We start from the raw sequence: 23,857 nt of genomic DNA on the forward strand, positions 1-23,857 counted from the left end.
AAACTGTTTGAAATGCTTTTAAACCCCTTTTGGGAACTGGAATTACCCTAAACAAACCGCTCCCCCCCATCCAACCCTAGCACCAGGCTATCTGTTCATTATTTATTATTGACCATTCCATCGTTTTTAACAGCTACTCAAAGACTGAAACCTCAGTTCTGCCCCCATCTCGCACCCAGGAGAAAGGAAATAAGATCTTTAGTACAAATACTTTTATTTTTTCTTTTTAAACAGAGAACAGACATTTCTTCCAGAGCTGGGGGTGGGGAAAACAGTGAAGAAATGATTGTATTTCTTTATTAACTATAGAAACAGAACTATGTTCCCGAGTCAGTAGTTACAGTTCCCCATTAGGTGAGACATCACATCACACTGCCCAACCTGTAAAACAGTCACAGCCTCACAGCTAGCAAGGCTCCTGCCCCCTCTGCCTCCCTGCCACTGTTCAAGCAGCACCTCGTGTTCCTAACAGACTTTTCCTGCTGCTCCTGGCTCCTATTTATTCACAACCTCTCTTCATTTTGAGGAGTCAGGTCACCCACCATCTTTCAGGTTTCTTTTGCAAAAAAGGACCTCTACTCTGAGCATCTTCTGTACACTTCTGTACACCTCTTCTAATTGAATCCAACTTTTGGGGGACAGAATTGTATGTAGTAATCATATATATGTATGTAATCGTATAGTATGTACATATGTAAATACTACATACATACAAAATGTATGTACTAATCCACAGTAATCAAAGCCATGGAGATGGGCTTCATTTTCCCTTATTTCTTCTATAAACAGCTCACCCAAATTATTTGAGAGGTAACTAATAGCACTAGGATTGAGGAGACAGAGAAATTAACGAAATTTTATTTCTCATGTTTTGTACCTTGTATGCAATTACAGTATTTATGTAAACGTGATCCTGGTACCACTAAGAGAAATTGAGTAAGTTTTTCTTTTAACAGAGCACAAGCGGAAGAGAGATATGGGAGAGAGCTGATTCAAATAGCCCGAAAAGCAGGAGGACAAACAGAAATCAAGTAAGGAATTCTTTTATTAGTAGTACAAACAAAAGTATTTCGGAAACAGTATCAGACTTGTGTGTTTTGCCTATGAATGGGGTCATAAGCTGCTCGCTGCAGTGTGTCACACAGCACTTCACAGTGCAGAGGAAAAATGGGGAAACACCAGAGGCCTTCAAAGCAGGATTCACAAAATCTCTGTTTGAGAATTGCTGGTAGGTCTTTACTGAGACAAGTTTTAATGTCAGGATTCCTAACAATGTTTAATATTTGCTTCCAAAAGCAAACTGATGTGAAAAAAGGGGAAAGGAGAAGGTTGTGGAATGTTTAGGATGGTGGCTTGGCAATTCTGGGAAGCTGGTAGACACTGAGAGACTGTGTCAGAACAAATGCAAAGTGCAAAGACACCAAAAATTAGCTTCTGCAGCAGGAAAAAGTCTTTGCTTAGGAATACAAACTCAAACCTCTTTGAAGGGACTTAATCTGAAACAAATCAATGGAACTACTGAAATACACTAAAATGACATATTTTTCTCTATCTCCTCTACTACTATCTTAGATCACATATAAATTGTGTTGGGAGGGGAAGATATATGTTGGCACTGAATTTAACTTCATAAACACTGCTGATAAACTGCTGCTATTATTGATGGTAGCAGCAATAATTAGATATTTTGTCATTATTGTAACCAGTAATAATACAGCAATAAGGCGGTAGAGGATGAAGATTTGTGGTCACAGAAGACAAGTCTGAAAGAGAAGACCTCAATCTAAACACAAAACAGCTGTATTGATCCCTGGGGCTTGCTACCCTCATCCATCCCATATCTCATTTCTTAATTGCAGTCTCCTTATTACATAGCTTTATCACTCTTGGTTTCCTGTTCATATTTTATTGGAAAACTTGACCTCAAACCCTTGCACCACCATGGCATGCAAGTGCCAAGCAATTACCCATAGCACTTGCTATCAATTTGGTGGTGGCGCATCCAGGCTGACAGGGAAACTTGCATCAGTCCAAGTGCCTGGTAGCGCAGAGAGCACTGAGGCTCACTCTGGAGAATGTGCAAGCCTCTCCTGCCCTGGTGCTCCATCTCTCCCTTGCTCCTGAGCAGTGCGGTAAGGTATAGCAAGGTTCCTAGCAAAGACTGCTGGAGATGGCTTCTACCTTTCTAGTGTCTCAAATCACAAATCTAATCAGAGAAAAGGAAGAAGAAGAAAAAATATTTTGAAATTAAAATAGTGAATTAAGGATGGATGGCTTCTTCCCTAAACAAAGGTGAAGATCAGCATTCCAGGATTAACAAAAGGCTCCACCCAAATTTCTTTACTGGCCATGGAGGGTAGGCAGAGCAAACATGTTCAGAAACAGACAGCTTTGGTTGCCCTTCTGTGACTTAGTGGATAACTCATGGGTCTGACCTTTCCTAAGAGATTATAAGAGCTTGATTTAGGGGCAGAGCCAAGTCCCAGAGTTGGGATATGGATCCAAGTTCCCCTCAAGTTGGGGGAAGTTTGGACTCGGGTCCAGCTCCACTTTGATCCAACAATTTTATAGCTTGGCATAGAGAGAAGGCTGAATATACCGACAACATTTACTATTTTTCCATAAACCCATGCCTGGCCTGGGTGGTGACCAGCTTTGCGCTGATATTTTCATCAGAGCAAATGTCTCACTGTATCTGTTCTGAAGCAGACAGAAGACACTTTGCTTTCTGTCATTCTGCATCCTCTGGCTGTTTGAGTTACACAGATGGGCAATGATGGGCATTGGTCTAGAGTAAACACTTCAAAATCAGGGAAAACTACAGTCTATTCAGGGCAGGAACAACTCATGAAAATTAAATATTTGGTTTTAATGCCCTAAAAATTTTGACATGGTGTGAAGTTTCTCTTTGTTTATATGATGTTGATTGCTGACAGCGCCTACTACTCCCAAGGTCAGTCCTTCAGTGAGGCCAGAGGGAGGGAACCTATATACTACCTATAATAAGAAAAGCTTGAAAGGACTATGCTACAGCTGTCCCTGTGCATTATTCCTGTGCTTCCTCTTTACAGGATTCCATATTATTGCCATAGCACAGCGAGTCCTAATAGTATTACAGCTACTTGACAGGCTGAACAGGGCTGTTTGCATCTTTAAATGCAGCTTTGGGTAGCAGTATTTCTCAAAGTCTAATGAAGGTGTTGTGCAGGTATTTGTACCTAAAATTTGCATTTGACAATCACCAAGAAAAAAAGTATCTTCCAGGGTTTTTTGCAGAAGATTTTACGGAACTTCCTGTGCCATGCTAGGTATTGCAGAGGAGCCGGAATTACTAATTTTACATCACTCATTTTCCCACTAATGCACAATTATTATCCTTTAGTCTTAAATTCAGTCATCTTTTAAACATCTGAGAGACTAAGGCTTCTGTCACTTCTCCTGGGAAATTATTTCACACCCCAGTAGTTCTCCATATCGGGAAGGTACCCAATACCCTTTCAAAAAGTCGATAAAAAGAACATAGGAAATCAGTCTGCAACAACCACCCAAAAACTTCCAGTACCAGAAAATACCCAGAAGACCTTAAGAGAAACAACTGCATGACCAATCAATTCCGTTTAGCACAACTTCTGAAACTAATTATTTGGCTGCAAAAACTTCCCATCACTCCTGCAGGACAAAGCGGTGCTCTGGGGCCGCTACGGAAAGCAGAGCAGCAGAGAAGCGGCACTAAGGCAGCGTGAGCAGCGGTCCCCCCCATGCAAAGGCCTGTTGGCAAAGTGTCCGTGGCAAACCCACAGCTCAGCCAGTGCCAGATCTACTGAACCGGCAATGGCAGCACCACCACATGCAATGGACAGCCCGGCAGGGCCTCGTGTGCCAGTATCCACCCAGGAGCAGTGTGAACAGCTCTTTCCAACCTCAGAAATGCAGTCCCTGGCAGCTGCCCGGACCCCCTGATCTGAAAGGAGTCAAAAAACGCAGAGAACCCCCCACCTTGCTGTTGCTTCCTGCGCTTGGGGAGGAGAGGGGTCTGCTCAAGGGAGGAATTAGGCAGCAGTGGGGAGGTGCTGCCTGGGTTGTTACTTCAGCACAGTCAGGGCCAGCACAAAACAAGAAGGTGAAGAGAATAAGCATCAGTAAATACAAGCAATGGGGAGAGGCCCGGGGAAGTCTATGGCACACTGCACCAGGCAGCTGCCATTGCTGTAGAAAACAGCTCTCTCCCAAGCCTCCCCCCTACTTTAAAAGCTTTTAGTTTTGAATCAAAGAAAAGAACAATTTCAACATCTTTTCAGACTCTTCCCTTCTCCCCCAAACTTTTGCTTCAGCTGGAGCAAATTGCTGAACTCAGCTAAATGTATAATTAGATTCAACTGCCCATTTTTATTCACTGAAAGACAGATGAAGAAATATGCTGCTGACTCAACAGAAAGATAGTAGGGAAGGCTCGCTGAAATGTAACACCAGTCCTGGGACTACCCTCCATTGCTTTGAGAAACATCTAGGTGACAGCAGCCACCAGGTTTCCATCCCACGTGCTGTCCGGTGCCTGTTCCCTCAGCGCTGTCAGGGCCAGAGGAGAAGTGACCCCTCAGGCCCCGCACTGCTCCCGCTCAGTCAAGACACTTCACTACTGAGTATCAGCAGTAATACAACATCATGACCTAGGACAAGAGGACAGCGTTGTGCCTCCACCTCTGCAGATTCCTTAGCACCAGAAATGTGGGAAACCGCTTTGACCTGAGAGCTAGCAGGGGATGAGTTTTTGTAACTGCCAGGGGAGGTGCAGCTGACTTCAGTGAGGTCCTCGCTGTTCTTTTTCAAACCAATATTGGAAATGGCTATAGCAAGCCTGCAGCTACAGAAAAATTCCTAAGAAAACTAAAATGAGAGAGGTAGACATGCCGCAATGAGGAGATGTGCTGCAATCACTTTTTGTTTTATTTTTTATTTAAAAAAAAACAAAGACAGGGTTTCTAAAAGAAGCTGGTGCTGGTTACCATGGGCATAGCAAACAAACACTCCAACTTCCAGCTCAAGAAATAAAAGTTCCCTGTAAGCGCTACTTAACCGCCAAAGGACACAGTCGTTCAATGTTCAGCCTGATTCAAGCAAATTCAGGCGTTCCGGCTGCTTGCCCTTGCCTCGAGCACTGCAGCTGGGAGAAAGTACTTCCTATAGGGAAGGAAGATACCCTCTTTCCAACCCATGACACAGATCTAACTCAGCAGTTGCTATAGGCCTTGGCAAGTTCATTCTAATGTACAGAAGGATGCACATACTTGAATCTAAGTGTAAGACTGCAAGAAGGTTCACACAGGCTCAGACCAAAACCCCTTCAGCCCAATATTGTGTCCCCAACACTAGATCCCAAGGGAAGAACAGAAGAATAGGGGAAGCATGAGAGGACATTTCTCCTAAATAATCTTCTAGCCTTAGCAAATGGTAGTTCAGGGGCTGCCACACCAGCAGCAGCTTTGTATGTAATAGCCTCCAATAGAGTTTTCTTGTGTCTTTTTCTTATTTGAAACCCTGCAACATTTTCACATCTACCGAGTCTTAAGGTAAAGCAACGTACTTTCCTGTTAAGTGCAGAAGTGCCATTTTCTTTGTTGATTTTCAGCTCACCTCACCACACTTGCCATGTGAGATCAGACATGCATGACAAAGGCAGATTAGCTTCTTTCCAGCGGGGTTCCTCAACACACCTCTGCACTGGTGAGCTGCACTCCCACTGCCTATTCTGGTTCTTACAAACAACTCAGGTCCGTAATAACGCCAAGGCTATGGAAAAGGTCGGCTGCTTCCTTCAAGCTAATCACCTGGATGTGTCAGCACAGTCCTGAGAATGTGTATGCCTGGGAACATGGGTAGCTGGGAAGTCTTAGTGAAAGCACTAGAAGGAGAACATGTCAGGGCTAAAGTGTTTAAAATCTTTAAAGATGTCTTCATTCCTACCTTATACTATTTTCAAAGCCCTGTTATCCCACTTTTTTAAATAAAAAAAATAATAATCACAATTTCATAGTCTCTACTCATAAAATAAAATTTTAAAAAGTTGATTACAAAGCTACAGCCGTGTATTCTTGGCAAATGCCAGGTTACACCGACATCCAGCTGGGGAGAGGGAACTACATGTTATTAAGTTTAAACTGCGGTATAGTTTTGCGCTCACCATATTCTGTGTTGCACACAGGGGACAGGATATGCAGAAACTGGGGATTTTCAGCTGAGTTACAAACTGAGATCAAGTTTGCAAGTATTTGATGGTAGCACATGCAGTAATGATGTCTCAACACACTATAGATGATTCTCAGCAGAGCTTGTGCCTTTCAGAGGAAACACCTTTCAGGCTGCAAGGTGACGGAATTTCCAGGCAGTAGCTTTGGGCAGCTCTTTAGCAGAACAATATGAAAACAAAATATGGTATGAAGCTCAGTTTTCAGATACATCCTTGGCTTCAGCTAAAATAGAGCCTCTGGAAACTCCATTCTTTCGTAAAATAACTGATGTAAACATGCAGTAGCTGGTTAAATTCTGCCTAGTCTGACAACAGCTATTTTTGTCATTTTCTCTGTTTGTCTCTTCTCATGTATATGAATTCCTGATTTTTTCCTTCCCTCTTTTCCACTACCATCTCATTCAGACCTTGGGAAAGGGTAGTTCCTTCAAGCCCATGTCTGCTCTGCCCTTTTCTGCAGCGCCTGAAATAGAGTATTTCAATGAGTGTGAGATGGGGGAATCTGTAATGAAATGCCAATTGCTGCTTCCTGTGTATAAATATAGAGTGTGTGTCACAATATACAGAATCCTCTGTATTATTCACACAAAGCAGGCATTTTTGAACTGAATCTAGAAGTCATTTTGGAAGGTCACATCTTTCCATGACTAGTTATTCTCCACTCAAATGTTCTGAACCTGCACAATTTATATGCTTGTACTTTGAACTTTCAGGACTCTCTGAAAATGGGCTCAAGCACATACTCTGAAAGACCTAAGCCTCTGCTCAGTTCTTGTTAAATCCAACCTAGATAAGTCCTCTGGTGATGAGGATAGACATTTTTGAGCAGTGCTGCTCTCTTTCCAAGAGACATGAGGAAACAGTTTTATGTTAAAGGCACAAAAGTTGTTTTGATTGTTTTATGCTTTGATATGAATGGCATAGGTCATTCTGGAGTCACAAGGGGTCTAATTTTGAGTCTATGGGCACAGCTTTACATAGAAGAGAAGGTACATGGAGATACCATCCTGCTTGCTCCTCTACCCCAGCAAAGTCAGGGATGATGTGTCCACGCTCCCACTAACTGGCCCTGAAAGTGACGATACAGGCCCCTTTCCATTCAGTTTGGGGCTGTTTCCTCTTCTGGCACATATCTGAAAATATCCAAGCACCAGAAGCAAAACACGTATGCAGACACACCACAGCACTAGAGGATTTCTTGCTCTTTCATGAAAGATATGCTACAGCCAACCTGACACTAAGTCTGGCCTGCTGCACGGCGTGGCCTCCCTTAACAGCTGATACGACTATTCATGCTAGCTAATGCCTTGATATTGTGAATTTATAGAGACAGAAAAGTAGACTCCACTGGTCAGAGAAAGGGTGCTGCTCATGCCTTTTCTCCACTACAGGTGGCTTTGACATCACACCACAGCTGGGACCGTACAGAAATCCTTCCAGTTGCACGGAGTGGCATTGCCTTTCTGTTTATAGCTCCTCTGAGAACCAGAAGAAAACATCCTGGCAAAATTAATTCTTTGATGCTTTCACCACATCCCCACTAAGCAATGTTAGACATGATTCTCTTGTGAAATACTCTGGCCTGGCCTAGGACTTGGTGGTGAATTAGTTACCTCCCTGTTAAAAGAGCACAACATGTCCCCCTTCTTTTCTTTTTTGCAATGCAGACAGAATCCCAGGTGCAAATTATTTGAAACCAGATGCTTCTGAACTTGTTTCCCCATGCTTTGCTACTGCCACTGGGCTCCACAGAAGAATGTTAGTGAAACCCACACTGGATCTTCCCTGTGTGGCAGGAGGAAAGACAAATGTTAACCATGGCCTCAGAGGAGATAGGTATTTGGTTGGTTTCCTAACTGTGTTATCAGGATCTAGGTTACTGGAGGCAGGGGGTAAACACGGCTGCTGGAAAATGGTCTGTAGAGTTCATCTGGCAGAGGCTTCTCTCAGTTTCAGAAAGAATATTTTTAAAAATTACAATAAGAACAGAACATTGTAGACCACATTGACGTTAAAACAGAAACCCTCCAGAAAGGAAGGTGGGGTAATTTCACCGTCTATTCACCAAGCAAAGGTAGAAAAGAAAGGAAATTTAAAAAGAGTTGTGGTTTTCCGGTTAGAAGAGCCTGTTTGCCTTCCTGTGTAAGGGTGTAAAGGGACTCTCTGAATTACTCAGTTAAACCAGTCTATAAAGGCAAAGTACTGAAAAAAACCATAACCAAACCATCAAGGCTAAAGATGCAAAAAAAGAAGAAAAAGAAAAAGCTCCAAATCACACCACAGCCCTGGCTTCTGCATATATAAATGACCTGCCAGCCTGCAAACTCAGAGCTAGAGAAAATTATGAAGTGGAAATGCTTTTTACAGACTATGCTCTCTCCTCTCCCATCACATCTATGCTGGTATCTCTGGTGCTTTCTTAAAATGGACTCTGGCTTGCCAAAAACCAGGACATCAGGCGATCTGTCGTTACCCTTTCATGCCCTTCTGTAACTCTACCTTGTAAGCCCACTTAGTTGCGTAGGTCCGTCTGGACGAACAGCGTAACATCTCTTTCTGCTCATTCCCACCCGTTCTTCACAGCCCAGCACTGAGGCCTGATTTCACAGCGTGGTTTATTTATGCTGTGCTTCTGGGATGTCGAAAACCCCTGGGAGCATCAAGGTTTCAAAGCCTCCGTAGGCTGCCTACACCATTTGTGAGTCTTTGAAAGGAGAGTGAGCTGTGCCACATGGGGGTGCTCAGAAAGCGTAGTATGGAGGATGCTGCAGAGCAGAGCTGCTCCAGCTTCAAGGGTGACTGAGAAGGAAAAATTTGCTGGTGCTGCATTCGAGACAGAGGGTGGAGCTGGTTTCGCTCTGCCCTTCAGACTAGGGCTCCAAAAGCCAATTCCCCTTGCCCATCTTTATTGCACTCAGTTCAGTTGTATCCATTGGCAAGGTGCAAGAACAGAGAAACGCCTGTTAACATTCACAGTCACAAATACAGTGGGATTAAAAAAGAGGCTGCACATAAGGAATAGTGCAATTCCTTGCTTCATGGAGTATTTTATTACATATCCTGATGGTAACAAATTGATGATATTGTGCTTGTTAGCATGATCAACTTTTGTTACCAGACTATTAAGAGTTTTATCTCTATGTGGATCTTTGAGATTCTGAGGGAAAGTTTTTTTCTCTAGATTCACAACCCATCCTTAGAAGTTTATACTAATAAAGTGCACTTGTTTCTCCTTCACAGCACACTGAAGGCAGCATTTGAAAGGCTCAAGCAACGTAAGTATTTACATGTTTATTTCTGACCCAGGTAAGAGGCACATGAAGTGTTCATCTCCTCTGGGGTCTTTCATCCTCTGCCCCCCTCTATTTCCAATTTTTAATCCCAGTCTGTAGTGTGGAGAGTGGAGGGAAAGGACACTCACTGAGAGTCCTCCAAGGCTGGGCACTCAATCCACTCTCTGGTAGCAAGGAAAATGGCTTATTGCTCAAGTTAGTTTTATCTGGATCAAGTCACAAAACATCAACTCTGTTCCCTCTTCTGCAAACCACTGATGTCAAAACAACATGCTTTCTAAACGCGTCCAAGGTTGAATGGAAACCTTTCACACACAGAAAATGCTACACCATCACAGCCAACAGGACAGCATACCTGGCTACTGGCACCTGCTGTTTAGATGAAAGCACCTTTTGAAAAGCAGCTGGTGAATTAAGGTATTTTTAGAGCCTGGGTGGGGGAGCTCAACATTTCTGGAAAATGTGGGGTTCCATTTCAGAGGCACCAAAGCAAATAAATGCAGAGAAGTTACCAGCCACTTCAAACAGCACCAGCCAGGTGCTTTGAAATTCAGCGTGTCTTTGCTGACCCTCGGAAATTCTCAGCTTGCAACCTTGTCTAATGACATTTGTGCAAGGCTGGATGCAACTGGCAAACAGCTGCCACGAGCAATGACAATCCAGCAGTGTAGTGGAGGGAAAGCAGACACAGGGGGTGAAGGAGCAGGTCAGAACTCCCTCCCTCCCTCTGCACCACAACATCTGATCTCCAGCTCCAGAAGGAAAAGGGGTGGCTGGGGTAAATGGGGATATGAAGAAATGCAGCTGGCTCTGCACTTGCCAAGGCTGCTCTGAGCAGGTGTTGCAGTTCTGCAGTGAGGAGTCTTGCCCATGCATTTTGCAGGCACTCGAGAGGACCTGCAATAAGCCCCATTCGGGTTGTGTGAACCCTCGACAACATCAGTGCATGCAGAAACATAGGAAGGTCTTTTTTAAGGCTGCCCTGTTCACTGCAAGTCACTCCCAGAAACATCTCCTGAAAAATGTAACTTCATATTTAAAGACCTTTCTATTGACTGTATATGAATTCTGATTTGCTTTAGAAATCGAAAGTGTTGGAAACTCTCATATCCAGCTGGCAGTAATGCTGAAGGATGAACTGAAAGGCATAGAGGAGTTCCGAGAAAGACAGAAGGAGCAAAGAAAAAAGGTGAGGAACTACAGAAATATTGAAACAGAATGGGTCACTGGTCCACGCTGGTGACCTTTGTCCAGTCATAGGCTGTGAATGCTGTAAAATATGATAAAGCATGCCCAGTGTGCCCTGTGCACTCCATACACTAGACTGGAAATAAAGCAGTGCTCAGAAAGCACTCAGTAGATAGAGGCTTTAGTTACTTTTACTCTCTCCAGTGTAACTGCAGATTCTATTATTGTTCCTGTAAGAACTTAATCCTTCCTTTTCTCTTTTTTATACCCTTGCTAATTGGCTTTCTTTTGTATAATCCTGCATGATCTCCAACGTGCACTAAAATAAAGGGGTAACACAAACATTTAAAAACATAAAAGCAAATGAGTATCATGCTGAATGCAACACCAATACATGTCGAATTACAAATTTTTTTAATAAATAGCACCTAGTTGATGGTGTATAATAAAAACATACAAGTATATTTAAGGTGGTTTCATCCCCTCTGATTTTACCAAGCTCTAAGTCCCTTGAAAAAGTATCTCTCAACAGAGACAACAGTGGTAACTCTCACACCTTCTCTGGGGTTGAAGACAAAGATGGGACAGCCACTTAACACTGAAAGCACTGACTGATAGAGGAGTAAAATAAAATATCCAGTTCTGTTCTAATTTTAAACAAATTAAAAGGCATATGACCAGTATCCAATGCCACAAAAATCTTATCTACAACCCTGACATAGGAACTTGAAACAGCAAAGAACTCTGAATATGAAGTGGGTAAAGCTGAGATTTGAGTTCCACAGTGATCTGATGAAGCAAATAAGGCATATAAAAGCAGACAGCACGTAGTTCATCAGCACGTAGTTCATCAGCAGTTCTATCCCACTCCTCACCCATTGCCACTAGGATTTGCAAAGAGGGAAGCACACTCTCTGTTGAAAACATAAGCCTACAACTCAGCTGGAAACAGTTGAAGGGGCCTGGAAAAAAAAAGAAAACCTGCTCTGGAGCCTTAGGCAAACTTTTTTCCTCCATCCAGCATGTGGCTGTTAGGAAGTCAACATTATACATGCTAGATGGTGTCAGCATTTTTGGTAACCTCCCAAAATGCTGTGATTCATATTTCACTGTAGCTGCTTTTGGGACTGTGCTATTTAGTCCAACGTGAAGCAAGCCTCTGGGTAGCCCCAGAGTTTTGCTTGAGCAGAATATAAAGATTAAAGGACCAAAAGTCCTGAAGAAACCCATACCCTGCCAAACAGGAGCATATCGCACTGTCACATAAGGCTGTGCATACCACAACTAAAGCAATAAAAGCGAATTCAGCACTGTCCTTCCACTGCTGACCAGATGACAGTCTGGAAATCAAATCACATTGAGCATAAATTTGCCAGAAGCAATGGAATAAAAATTACACGTTTGTGTTTGAAATGGACAACTACCCTTGCTCACATGGGTGAGAAGCAGTTTGGTCTGCAAAGATGTGGGATCCGGCTCTTGCACCAGCAGGAACTCCACTGCTGGCAGAGCTGATGGGCACTGTGACTGGGTGTTACACTATTTAATCTCCTTATGGGAAAAAAAAGAAAACAACAGGGAGGAAGAAAATTAAGATCTACATCCTCTCTGCTATTAATGGAAACCACTGAAGCAGAATTGTCTTGGATTTTTTTTTTTTACCTGGCACTTGGATGCTCTCTGTACCACTTAGAAACCTGTCATTTATAAAAACAGAGTGAAGTAATTTTCCCCACAGGCACATGGCTTCTAGAAAGGCCCTGACAATGGCTTTCCTATCCTGACACTAAAAAGGGGAGGAGAAAGTCCAAAGCAAGAAGTTCTTACCTCTGCGTGTTTCTTACAGTACGAGTCTGCAATGGAGCGCATGCAAAAGAACAAACTGTCCCATTATAAGAAAACGATGGAGGTAAGCAAGGGGGTTTTGTGCAGGTTTCTTGATACAGACTGACCCCAGTTTGAGACAGGGTGGAATCTGTATCACATGTACCTATATTTAAAGAATGGGGAGGGGGAAATATGTGCCTCCTGCTACTAGAAGGAGGCTCATCTTCCCTGCTACACCCACTGAAGAGTCTCCAAAACAAATACGCAGAAAGTTAATGTGGAATGAACATTACTCCAGGTCAAACCAGATTTCATTCTTTCTAGGCAAGGATACTTACAGAAGCAAATGTAATTTTTCATACTGTAAATACAATTTTTAAATTGGTGAGGGAATCTTGTGAATAGGAGGAAACCTCTCCAAGTGGAAAGCTTGCATGTACAGGAACTGCAGGCAGCTGGTTTTGGTTTCCAATGGGCAATTGCCTCTAAAGAAAAGTAGTTGCACACCTGCCAGCGCTACAGCTGGAACTGTACTGACAATTTTTATTTAAACATGGTTGTTCTAAGTGAGTCTCCAAGACAGGGAGGTCTTTTGGTGCAAATCAGGATTTATTTGCTTCTGGGGACTACACTGAGACTGTTAGCTATGGGGTGCTGGCTCTGTCTCACAGCTTGGAGCAATGGGCAAGGCATCATGCTGACTTCAGCCACCTGATGCTCCAAGTCACTCTGCAGAAAGGACAGCCCATCCTTAATGGCACCCTGGGAACATGGGCCCCCAATTTTGTCTCTGTGCTGTAGCTCAGACAGACATCTGATGCACCAATGGTGCTAGAGCTGCCTGTGCATTTGTGACTACCCCCCTGCAGGGAGCTGGCTGCAATTGTACAAAGCAAACAATTTCAGGACTGCAAGAAAAGGACCCAATTTCTGCTGCCAGCCCCAACTCCAGTTTTTCAGTTCTATCGTCTTACGGTATCATTGGAAAATTTTTCTGTTGCCCAGACTTGGGCACTGATGTTCTCCCCCAGACTGCAAAATGCCTATAACATCACACTGGAGACAATCCAGCCTTGTTCCCTAACCCAAACCCTCACATCTGATTTCATTTCAATACAGTCAAAGAAGACCTATGAACAGAAGTGCAAGGAGGCGGATGAGGCCGAGCAGTCCTTCGAACGGACAAGTGCTTCAGGCAACCAAAAGCAAACAGAAAAGGTACATTAGATGACAGACAGAAAACTGTGGGGTTTTCTCCTTTACCAGGTACAAGAGAACACAATTTAACAACCCATTGTTTGGGATGCCAGGGGCTGCTTTCCCTTCTAATTAACTTCTTACAATCAAAATTAAACCAAATCGCCTCCCAAGAAGGTCTTCCTCCACAAATTCCTTTAGTAATCCTGATCTTGTTCTGTGATAGACCAAGCATTTTTAAAAAGGCTGGGAAAGGACTAAATTACCTGATTCATTTATGCCAGGCTATGATCTAATTGTTCTATGAATTCTGAAGGGAAACTGAATGAGATTTTTATCAGAGATTACTCACAGAAATAAAGAAACAAGTCAGAAGTATTCATGCACTTAGTTTTGCCTTTTGGTCACTTACATTTAGTAGGCATAGTATCTGACATTAAAATGCATATTTTTCCTCAGTATTTTTCTCCTTATGGTTAATTTTATTTCAACTAAATTTACAAACTCAAAAATAAATCATTGGAGATTGAGACACTGCAGTCCTTCATTGCATTGTCTTGATACTGGTAGCTGACAATTCACTAACTTTTAATGGGAACATTTTACAGCAGAACAGACGGGAGAAAACAAAATAAATTAACTCCCTTTGGCTCAATAAAAATCAGTGCAGTGTAAGCAAAAAGGGTCAAAAATCATCTCAAGGACAGGGGGATGGAGACTAGAAGCAGATCAGAACTTTACATTTTATTTCTAGCATTTGCTAATCTTTGATGAACAAAACCCTCTAGCTTAGCTGTAAAGAGTGGATGAAATCCTGGCCCTACCGAAATTACACCAGAACACTTAGCAACTACAATGGCATCAAAATCTGACCCAGCTCCTTTCATGCAGAAGGATCCCAGGGTGCTTCATTACTTCCACACACATGCCAGCATGTTTGAAAGGCACAGAGGCATTTCACAAGAAACACGTCAGCTGTTTAATTCTGCACTCACAAACAGTTTGGGCCAGGAAGCAAGTAAGAATGAAGCTTATGTTCCCAGTTTACTACACATTTTCTAACCAGCTGTGATGAGGAATATGGGCATAAGAAACCGTACCTGAGCCTTTCCTTGAAGGGCAGAATGGAAGAATGTCTAGAGCTGTGCATTAATGTACTGTCATCACCATCTGTGCAGAAAGATCTGGGAGTACAGAGCTGTCAATAACAGCTGTATTTTCATTTGTTAAAAGCTGCAGGTTTTAAAAAAGAAAATTTCTGCTTACAGTGAATTTTGCTTTTAGGCTTCTGAGTTATGGGAATAATCTAGCATTTGCAGAGTGTTTTAAAGGCTGTGTTCTTTCCATTTGTGTATTACATGAGGAGCTTGGAAAATGAAGAATTCTAACTGCCATTTATTTCTGCTTATAAATATCTATTTCAAAAGTGCATCAAACACTTCAGAAAAAACAATTCAGCCAGTAGACAGAAACTTCAGATCGATCACAGTAGCACTGAGCTCTTATGGCAGGGATATTTGAATGGAAAGATGTAAATCACCACATTTCCCTTGAAATCAGTAGACCTATGGCTGCATTTGTGAAATTCTGGTCCCTTCTCTTCCATAGCGCACATTCAACAGAACCATGCATCAAGGCAGGACAGCCAAGAAGTGTTTGCAAGTTTGAGCCTTTCCTCTAGAAAAGGAAAGGGAGCAGGCAGCAAAAACCCTTGGTCAGAAGCAAAAAATACAGTCAGAAATTAATTTGGGTTGTTTCTTTTCCTGTTTCAGAGCCAGAACAAAGCCAAGCAATGCAGAGGCGCAGCAAATGAAGCAGGTGATGCTCTATTTGCAACTGAACTAAGATTTTTCTCAGCAAAGATCTACCACCACACTGATTTTGGTAAAGCAGCATCCAAATCACCCAGGCTGGCTCTGTCTGAAGTCAGGTTTCCCAGAGTCACCTACCCAAAGATTAATGAAGAAGCTTCTAAAGAATGACAACCTGATAGTCACCCACAATCACTTTCCTTTGTGGAAATGCAACTCTCCTGCTTTCATTAAAAAATTTATATAAGACCTCCTTTAGGGACTTCACCCAGAAAAGAAAAACTCTTCTTGAAGCAAGTTTGAAAGCACAAAAGAATGACAGTTGAATTGCTCCCAGCCAGCCCAAACCAGATACGCAGTCCTCAGGTTCCCTGTACATGAGCATGGTAGCATCCTCAAGCCAGAAACAAAGTATATACCCAGAAGGACCCACCAGCAGGCATCTGAACTGGTTCATGAGTTCAGACTTGTCCCTCACTGCTTGTAAAAGTTTCCATGCCTTACCTGTCTGGCTCAGCACGGAAAGAGCCTAAGGAGGCTCAGTGCCCAAGTATAGTCCAGGCTTTTCATCTCTGACTTGCATTATCCCCACTGTAAAGTTTATAGATGATCTGCAAACCATACAGACAGATTCCTTACTCTAATATATTGCAAAGAAAAAAACATATCTTTGTGACCCACCAGTTTCAGGTTCACATATTATTGTGATACTCTAGCAAACCAGGCCTAAAGTGTAAGAACTGCAGCAAAGTCCTAAGAGGCGGAAAAAAAGAAAGCCTGTATCTTTTTTTTGTTTCCTAACTGTTGGATTTCTATTACGCGTGTCTGTGTTTACAGAGAATGTGTACAAACAGAACATTGAGCAGCTGGATAAGGTCAGGACAGAGTGGGAACAGGAACACATCAAAACCTGCGAGGTAAACATTGACTTTTGTAGCAATGTATTTCTGCACTGGTTTTTTTATCCTACTTGCAGATATCAGTCTAAGATCTGAGATACTGTCCCAAGGGCTTTGCTGTTTGCTTTATATGGAATCTCAGTAGATGTCTTTGCAAAAATACTGCAAAAACTAGAGTTGATTTAGGCATAGTTGCTACCTGTCTTGCTTACACTCTCCCTGCCTGTTTGGCATATGTATGTAAATATTAAGGAGGGGAATAAGTGCAGAGGTGTGGGAAGGGGAACAATATATGAACTGGTACAATCTATTTGCAAGCATTTTCTGCCAGTTTTCACTTACAACTTAACGTAAGAATACACTAGCTTTGAGATGCCCTTTAGATTATGTTTTGCAAAAAGCATCCAGAATGGCTACTTGTTCCAATGCAGGAGAGGTTTTTGTCTTCATTTCATTTTAAATCTTACAGGTTCAATGGAGATTAAAAATAAAATTTTCTGGCTAAGCTAAAGAAGTACGTACCATAGCATTCTGAGAGCAAAAATATCTAAGGCACTCAGAATCTTTATTTTGTGTAGCACTTTATATCCACTTGCAAGAATATTTGCCGTCTGCTGTGGACTAATCTTTCAGTGGAAAGGTGGTGGTGAAAAACTGTTTCCATTATGTTTGAGGATGGACAAGATTTGCACTCGGCTAGTAAGTTTTGCACAATTTACAGGAACCCAAATCAGCCACACATTTGGTCATATTAATGCTTCAAGTACATTTGCCCATCTGCTGAAGTATGATTTCGCTATGTTTACTCATTGCGGGCTTTATTTCCAGATAAAATAAAATGCCAAGAGCATAGCTTTCCAGTTCTCTGCTTCCTCTTAAATATTCCCTATCTGGGAGAACTGGAAAGTCCCATGGCTAGCACAGCAGACTTTCCACAGGAATTGTGCCAAGCCTTATTTTTTCCCAAGATGCACATTTTCCCCTTTCTTAAAAAGCCATCAAACAAGCAAAATGTTCCACAACCTAACACACTTCATTTCTCCTCCGTGTCTAAATTCTGAATAGCCCACAGAGCTTGTGGCTTGCCTGCTGCTTAGTTCAAACAAGCATTCATAAAGGAAGGGCATCTTTAACACATTCTTTTAGAAGTGGTTGTAGATAGAAGAACTAATAGATTTTTTGAGGCGTTTAAAACTAGTAACCAGTACAAAAAGCCAGTTATCCCTGTGGTAACTTTTCTGACACCTCCTGCTTAAAACTACTGGCTGCATAGTGGGGAATCTGGAAGTGCCAAGGTTGCTTAGGTGTCTGGCTGCGCACTGCACATTCATGGCCCAAAAATCTTGGCTAGCAAGTGGCAGTGCTGGGACTACCATCATCATGGGGGCTGTGTGATACTCCTTGGCATGAGACGCCCCGGTTCACAGTCAGTCTGGTGACACAAGCTGAAAGAACCACAGGGGCTGTGTCTAACACACCACCCAGCTGTATTTTGCAAAGGGCCTGACAAGGCCGGAGTCACTACACTTGCCTCTCTGATGATCTGCATTTCCCGACAGGACATCATTTATCCGCAAAATTCCCAGCTGGCTTTTGTGCTATTTCAGCAGCCCCTTAGGGGCTAGGCTGCAGCCATAGGCTTTTTGTTCAGAATGGATATTGAAATACTCTCCACCCTTCAGGTTTTCCTTAAAAGCTTTTTCTGTCAGAAACCGGTTGCAACGCCAGCTTACACCCTTGACAGACTTTTTTCTGGTGTTTTTTTTTTAGATAGTAAGATATTCAATGGCAGGCAGTATGCCCAACTGAGTGTTCTGCTGAACATTGTATACATTTGTGGCATTCTGGACATAATTACTAGCAAGTGGAGATGGAAACAGATGGCTCGAAGCATCTGAGCTTTTCACACCTCATAGAAAACCAAAAATTGATGTTCTACTTATAACAGTACAACTTAGAGATCAGGGTGGGTTTTGTTGTTTTGTTTTGATTTTTTGATTTTTGTTAAGTTTTTAAAGCATTAGTTTATCTGCCTCTTCCCCCACCTCAGTTCACACCTCTCTCTCTTCCCCCTTCATTCTTCTCAAGCTGTGCCACAACATGAGAAAAACAGACAGATGAAAAGAAAGAAAAATGCCTTCTCTTTAGCATGAAAGTAACTTTAGAAACGAACAGAAGCAACTCAAGAGAGCCTCAAAGTTTGAAAAGAGAAAAGTTTGGAAAGACATTTTAGAAGGCAGAGATGGATAGTTTTGGCTCTACCTTTATCATAAATACAGCCCTTTCACACCAGCATTCTACTGATCAGTTAAACATCAACATTTCAGTGTGATGGGCAGACAAGACACCGACTCAGAAATCCTTGGCAGTAGAGGTAGTGGTCAAATCCAGATCCTGATTCCTCTCCTCTGCTTATTTTTGTCTACAGAACATAACTTTAATTTGATGCAATCAATTAAAACAAATTCTTGAGCATGAACAAGTAATGTATTTTCTCCAGTAATTGTAAACACATCCTTTACAAAGGATCCTTGCAGACTTATGAACCTGACCCAGAGAAGCCCCAGCCCTGTTGCTCCCTGCAATGCAAATAAATAACTACCATGAGGCTACATCACATCTCCTCTTTGGCTTTAGGTCTTCCAGCTCCAGGAGTGTGACCGCATCACCGTCCTCCGCAACTCGCTGTGGGTTCACTGCAACCAGCTCTCCATGCAGTGTGTGAAGGACGATGAGGTAGGGGCACCTGCCAACTCGCTTCATGTGCAGAGGAGCAAGGCTCTAACAACCAGCACTAGCTCGCCCTTCTCTGTGCATCCTGTCTCCAGCAAACCGGCTGTTGCGCATGTTCAGTGAAGGGGGGGTACTCCGAGTCTAGCTTGCTCCCTCCAGATGTAAACATGCCTGCAGACAGTCTGTGTCACACTTGCTGGCACTTGCTGTCTCCCCTCAGTTTGCTGGGGAATGCTTCCAGCTACCAGAACGCTCAGTTGAGTATATCTGGGCTCAAGCACAACTTTCAGAAAGGCATCCAGTCATGGTCTCAAAATTGGAAGACAAAGAATACGCTAGTTATGACGCTGAATGATTGTTTCCTCCTGTTAATTTGTTGCATTGAAAAGCCCTGGACTGTCTTCATCCTCCTCTCTTAAAAGAATATCCAGAGCACAAATAAACAATTGCGTTTACAAGAATGTTTGTATGGGGGACAGGCCAAAGATCCATCCAGGTCAGACAGGTACCAAGTATAAAGTGTCTCCTAAGGGGAAATTACTAGAAAAGCATTAACTGTTGATTCAATACGAAATGTTAAAAATTAAATTAATTTTTTTTTATTCTGTTTTGTAGCTATATGAAGAGGTTCGGGTAAGCTTGGAGAACTGCATTGTAGAGTCAGACATAGACTACTTCATTAAGACCAAAATGACGGGAACACAACCTCCAGGTAATTATTCCAATTGGTCTTGTTAGATGAGTCACCCATCAGGCTGAGGCTGCAGGTGTGTGCTACACGCCTGTTGGAGCTGAAGCCAGCCAGAGCTTCTGCTCTGGCTATTCATTCCTACCCACTGCAGCTCACTTCCCCCGCACTGTGCTGCCACCGCTCCTTCTGCGGCACTGCGAGTGGGATAGCTGAATGATGCAGGTTAAAAATAACATTCCAGAAAAGAAGAACACAAGTTGTCCCGGCTTTGCAACCAGGCTTATTTCACAGTACTGACACCGCTAAAGAGGTGGCAAACTGCCTTGCAGAGATGGCAACTTCAGTTTCCTGCAACGGTGACAGGTCAGAGCCAGTTTATTGTGTAATTGCACCCTGGTGTCCCCTTGACAGACATGCTGCCTTTTAATTTATAGCACAGAGAAGACCAAACTTTGTATTGTTTTGTTCCACCTGCCCAATGGGGGATAGCATCTTTTGTCCACTCAGGAAGTTGTTTGTATAAGGGCAAGATTCTAACTGGGGGGAATTTTGAATGAAATTGGCTTTGCCCCAGCATGCAGAAGCCATGTAAGGTTTGCAGACTGTCCGGTAAAGCCAAAGCAGCCTTTTTATAACCTTCAATGACGAAGACATCTGGGCTGAAACAAGACCAAGACAGCAAGAGCTAAGAGCAGTTGCAAAACGAAAACATGCTGCTCCAGGGTAGGAGTTCTCCAAACACATCACCTATCTAAGGATAGGCTACCTGATGTTTCACACAGCCAGATACAACCCCCACCCTCGCACTTCAACAAGCAATACAAGATACCTACAGACTGAGTGAATGCTTGCACTTCTGTGCAGCTGCTGCAGTAAACAAAGATTCACAGCCTTTGTAAAAGGAGAGAAAAACCCCTACTGCATCTGCTGCATCTCTTCATTAGTTGATGATACATAATCTGGGCTGAAAAGATCTGTGGCTCCTTTTTTAAAAAAAAATCCGTGCACAGATACTGTTTCACTTCCACTAACCGCTCTAACACCGGACTGGAAGTCACAGGCAAACCCCCTTACCCTGCCCCCCGCAGTGTCCGCAGCGCTTATTTCCCTTCAGAGCGGGGAAATAAGCTATACTGGCATAAGAAAATTTTATACTGACAAAAACCTTTCATGCTGGGAGTTGTATAGGTACAAACACCAGCAGTCTGAAGGCCCTGTCCCAAGGGATAATTATCTCATACAGGAACAACTCCCACCCCTCTGGTTTTGTTGCAGAGTGCAGAGCTGGCAGCAATTACAGCCCAGGGACTGCTTCCGTGGAGCTGGGCGCTGCCACTAACTCAGCACTGAGCTACCCAAGGCGTTCTTCACTCAGCCTTTCTGTCATTACACCTATGATGATTAAGAATTAGGATATAGGGATTATTTTTTTTTTTTAATTAATATATCGAAACTGGTGCACTGGATGCCATTTTGCTGCTATAGTTTATTCTTCACAGAAGGAATTTAAATTCACTGATATAGAAGCATTTATCAAGGAAAAACTACATTTTCACTGGCAGAAGGGAGAACATTGCCTTCCAACAGTGTGAAACAACTTCTGTATACTAAGACATTTGTAATTCTCAGCTAGGTTTTGTTGTTTTTTTTCTGTGTGAGATTTCTCATTCTCCGGTTGCCTAGGCAATAGTCTGCAAACAACTCTTGGCTATGACAGGACTAAATTCTAATAAGAAACAGGTGGAAAAACCCTTGAGAGCTTTACAAAAGGCGAAGAAAAAGGCTTGCTTTTTTGTTGATTTTTTTGCCATCTTCTAGAAGTTCTGTAAGTAATATCCTAGTATCTCCACAGCTCTGGCTAATGACTTTGCACAGTAGCACATGGTGAGCTGTTGGCCTGTTTTATTGCTTGCAAAATGCAGGAGGAAAGCCACGTGTTTTGCACCTTCATCTTGACCAAACCTTTTGGGTTTCTTGATGCTGTTGCTCACTCCCCTCTTCTACCTAATCTTACAATGCATTATAGACTAGAAACTATACCAAGGTAACAATCTAGAAGGGTAACAGGAGACCCTTAAGTTGGTCAGAAAAATCCCTAATTAATGTGAGCCTTATTTGTAGGGGTTTTTCATACTCACTAGTTGTATGTGCCTGCTCTGCTTATGATCTTGGCTGATCCAATGTGAGAATGTCAACACAACCTTTAGCCGAAGTCCAATCTCTTTTCTTATTTTGCAGGTATCAGAACTGAGATAATATGGTATCACAGACTTAACTCATGTTTGACTTTACCACAGAGAAGGCAGAAAGGGTATACGGCCACCAGCTCTAAGTAACTAGACTAGATGTTATGAGACGCAAAATAAATAAATCCATCTGTAACTATTTAATCTGTAAAGCTAGACTTGGAAATGGTCTCCATTTCACCCTTAACGACACCATAAGGGAGAGTGAAGGAACTCTAACATAACTATATTTGAGAGAACCCCCAGATCTCTGTGAGTAAACAACAGAGGTGGACAGGGGAGATATGAAACTTAGGGAGACACTCAAGCACAAGGGGAGACCAGGAAATTCCTCATTATTGCTGCTGGCAATAATGTTCAGAAATCTCCCCAGCTCTGACAAGAATTCCTGAGTCAGTACATTAAGAAAAAAAGAAGCAAAACACACTGCAGCCAGCTGTATCATGAACATGGTCCCAGGCTCACAATGACCACGCTCTGCTCCCTTAATTCCTGAGCTTTAAGGCAACAGAGGAAACAGTCATGGAGCTAACTGCCTTCTTAATTAGGGTTAGCCACAGCCATTAGAATGGTTCTTCAGGACCTTGACTGTGTTTGGTTCAGGACAAGCATGCCTTTCTACCAAGGACACACCTGCTTAAAATCATCTGAATGCCTTTTCTTAATTCTCCAGCCCCCCTGAGCTGCTCCAGCTGCTTTACAGGCAGGAGCAGATAGGTGCTGTATTGTGGTTTGGTGCAGCAACCCCTGACAGTTGCATCTGGCTGCATTCTGGTGGGGAGAAAAAAGTTTTGCCTGTTTGAACATCTTATTTTTATTTTCTTGTTGCAGATGCGATAGGATATGAAAACTATTACAGCAGAGAACCAAACAGAAGCAACAGCAGCCCAACCCAGTCTTGTGGCATGATGAAGAGGTGAGTGGCACGCTTCAGTTCCCAGAATAGGTATCTCTCTGTATGAACAGCAATGTAAGATGACAGGCAACAGGACTTGTAAAGTTATTACTTCCTTCATCGTAGCAAGAGGCAGCTATGTATCTATAAATATAACTTGACAAAAGAAGTAAACCTATTAAAAACAGTCAGAGTAATTTTGCCATGTCCTAGTGGGAGGAGAGAGGGGATGAGTTTATAAAACAATTAGTTGGCCAGCAATGGATAGCAGCCGCTATTTCCTCTTTCCTCGTGAGTCACAGCACAGAGCAACAAAAATAATTTGTTCAAGGGAGGGCAAAGGTGAATCTTGCTAGGAGCAAAGGCTGGGGAGAGCCGTCTTTTCCAGCAGTATCTCCCAGCTTACTGCACCGCCCCACTGAGCAGAACAAAGAGCTGTGCTCTGTATCTAGAGCAAAGGAGAAAACACTTAGCAGAATAACTGTAATGATTAGGGAGGTGATTTTTCCTTTTCTGATCCATTTATGCTGGTAAATGCTGTAGCATGAATGCAGTTATATCAGCAGATGGGCAGGGTAGATCTATTGGTTTAAATATTTTATACTAAAATGGCTAATTCACAGTGGGAATGGCATCATATTTGAAGCAGAGGAGCTTTACACTTTGACAAGCCTTATTACATGGCAAGGAGCAGGCTGTGAACTCCCCTTTAAAATATGGTCCAGGCTTGTTAGTGGGCTGATTAGGTTTATATACAATACCTTGCTTTTCAGTGGGAAACCGGGTCTTCTATAATAATGAATTCTAACACTGCATTCTATAGTTACAGCAGA

General features: G+C 42.7%; 1 protein-coding gene across 2 annotated transcripts in view; it reads left to right on the forward strand.

Moving 5' to 3' along the window:
• Positions 1 to 23,857, forward strand: part of PSTPIP1 (proline-serine-threonine phosphatase interacting protein 1) — a 52,517-nt gene that overhangs the window by 22,660 nt on the left and 6,000 nt on the right. For both annotated transcript variants that reach the window (XM_037394298.1, XM_037394299.1), the window contains 10 exons: positions 957 to 1,031; positions 9,485 to 9,519; positions 10,620 to 10,726; positions 12,572 to 12,634; positions 13,672 to 13,770; positions 15,522 to 15,567; positions 16,398 to 16,477; positions 19,097 to 19,195; positions 19,808 to 19,904; positions 22,961 to 23,045. In XM_037394298.1, the coding sequence (XP_037250195.1) occupies positions 957 to 1,031; positions 9,485 to 9,519; positions 10,620 to 10,726; positions 12,572 to 12,634; positions 13,672 to 13,770; positions 15,522 to 15,567; positions 16,398 to 16,477; positions 19,097 to 19,195; positions 19,808 to 19,904; positions 22,961 to 23,045 (786 nt within the window). The remainder of the gene's footprint in view (positions 1 to 956; positions 1,032 to 9,484; positions 9,520 to 10,619; positions 10,727 to 12,571; positions 12,635 to 13,671; positions 13,771 to 15,521; positions 15,568 to 16,397; positions 16,478 to 19,096; positions 19,196 to 19,807; positions 19,905 to 22,960; positions 23,046 to 23,857) is intronic.

Source organism: Falco rusticolus, chromosome 7, assembly GCF_015220075.1.
Source record: "Falco rusticolus isolate bFalRus1 chromosome 7, bFalRus1.pri, whole genome shotgun sequence".
Lineage (NCBI taxonomy): Eukaryota > Metazoa > Chordata > Aves > Falconiformes > Falconidae > Falco > Falco rusticolus.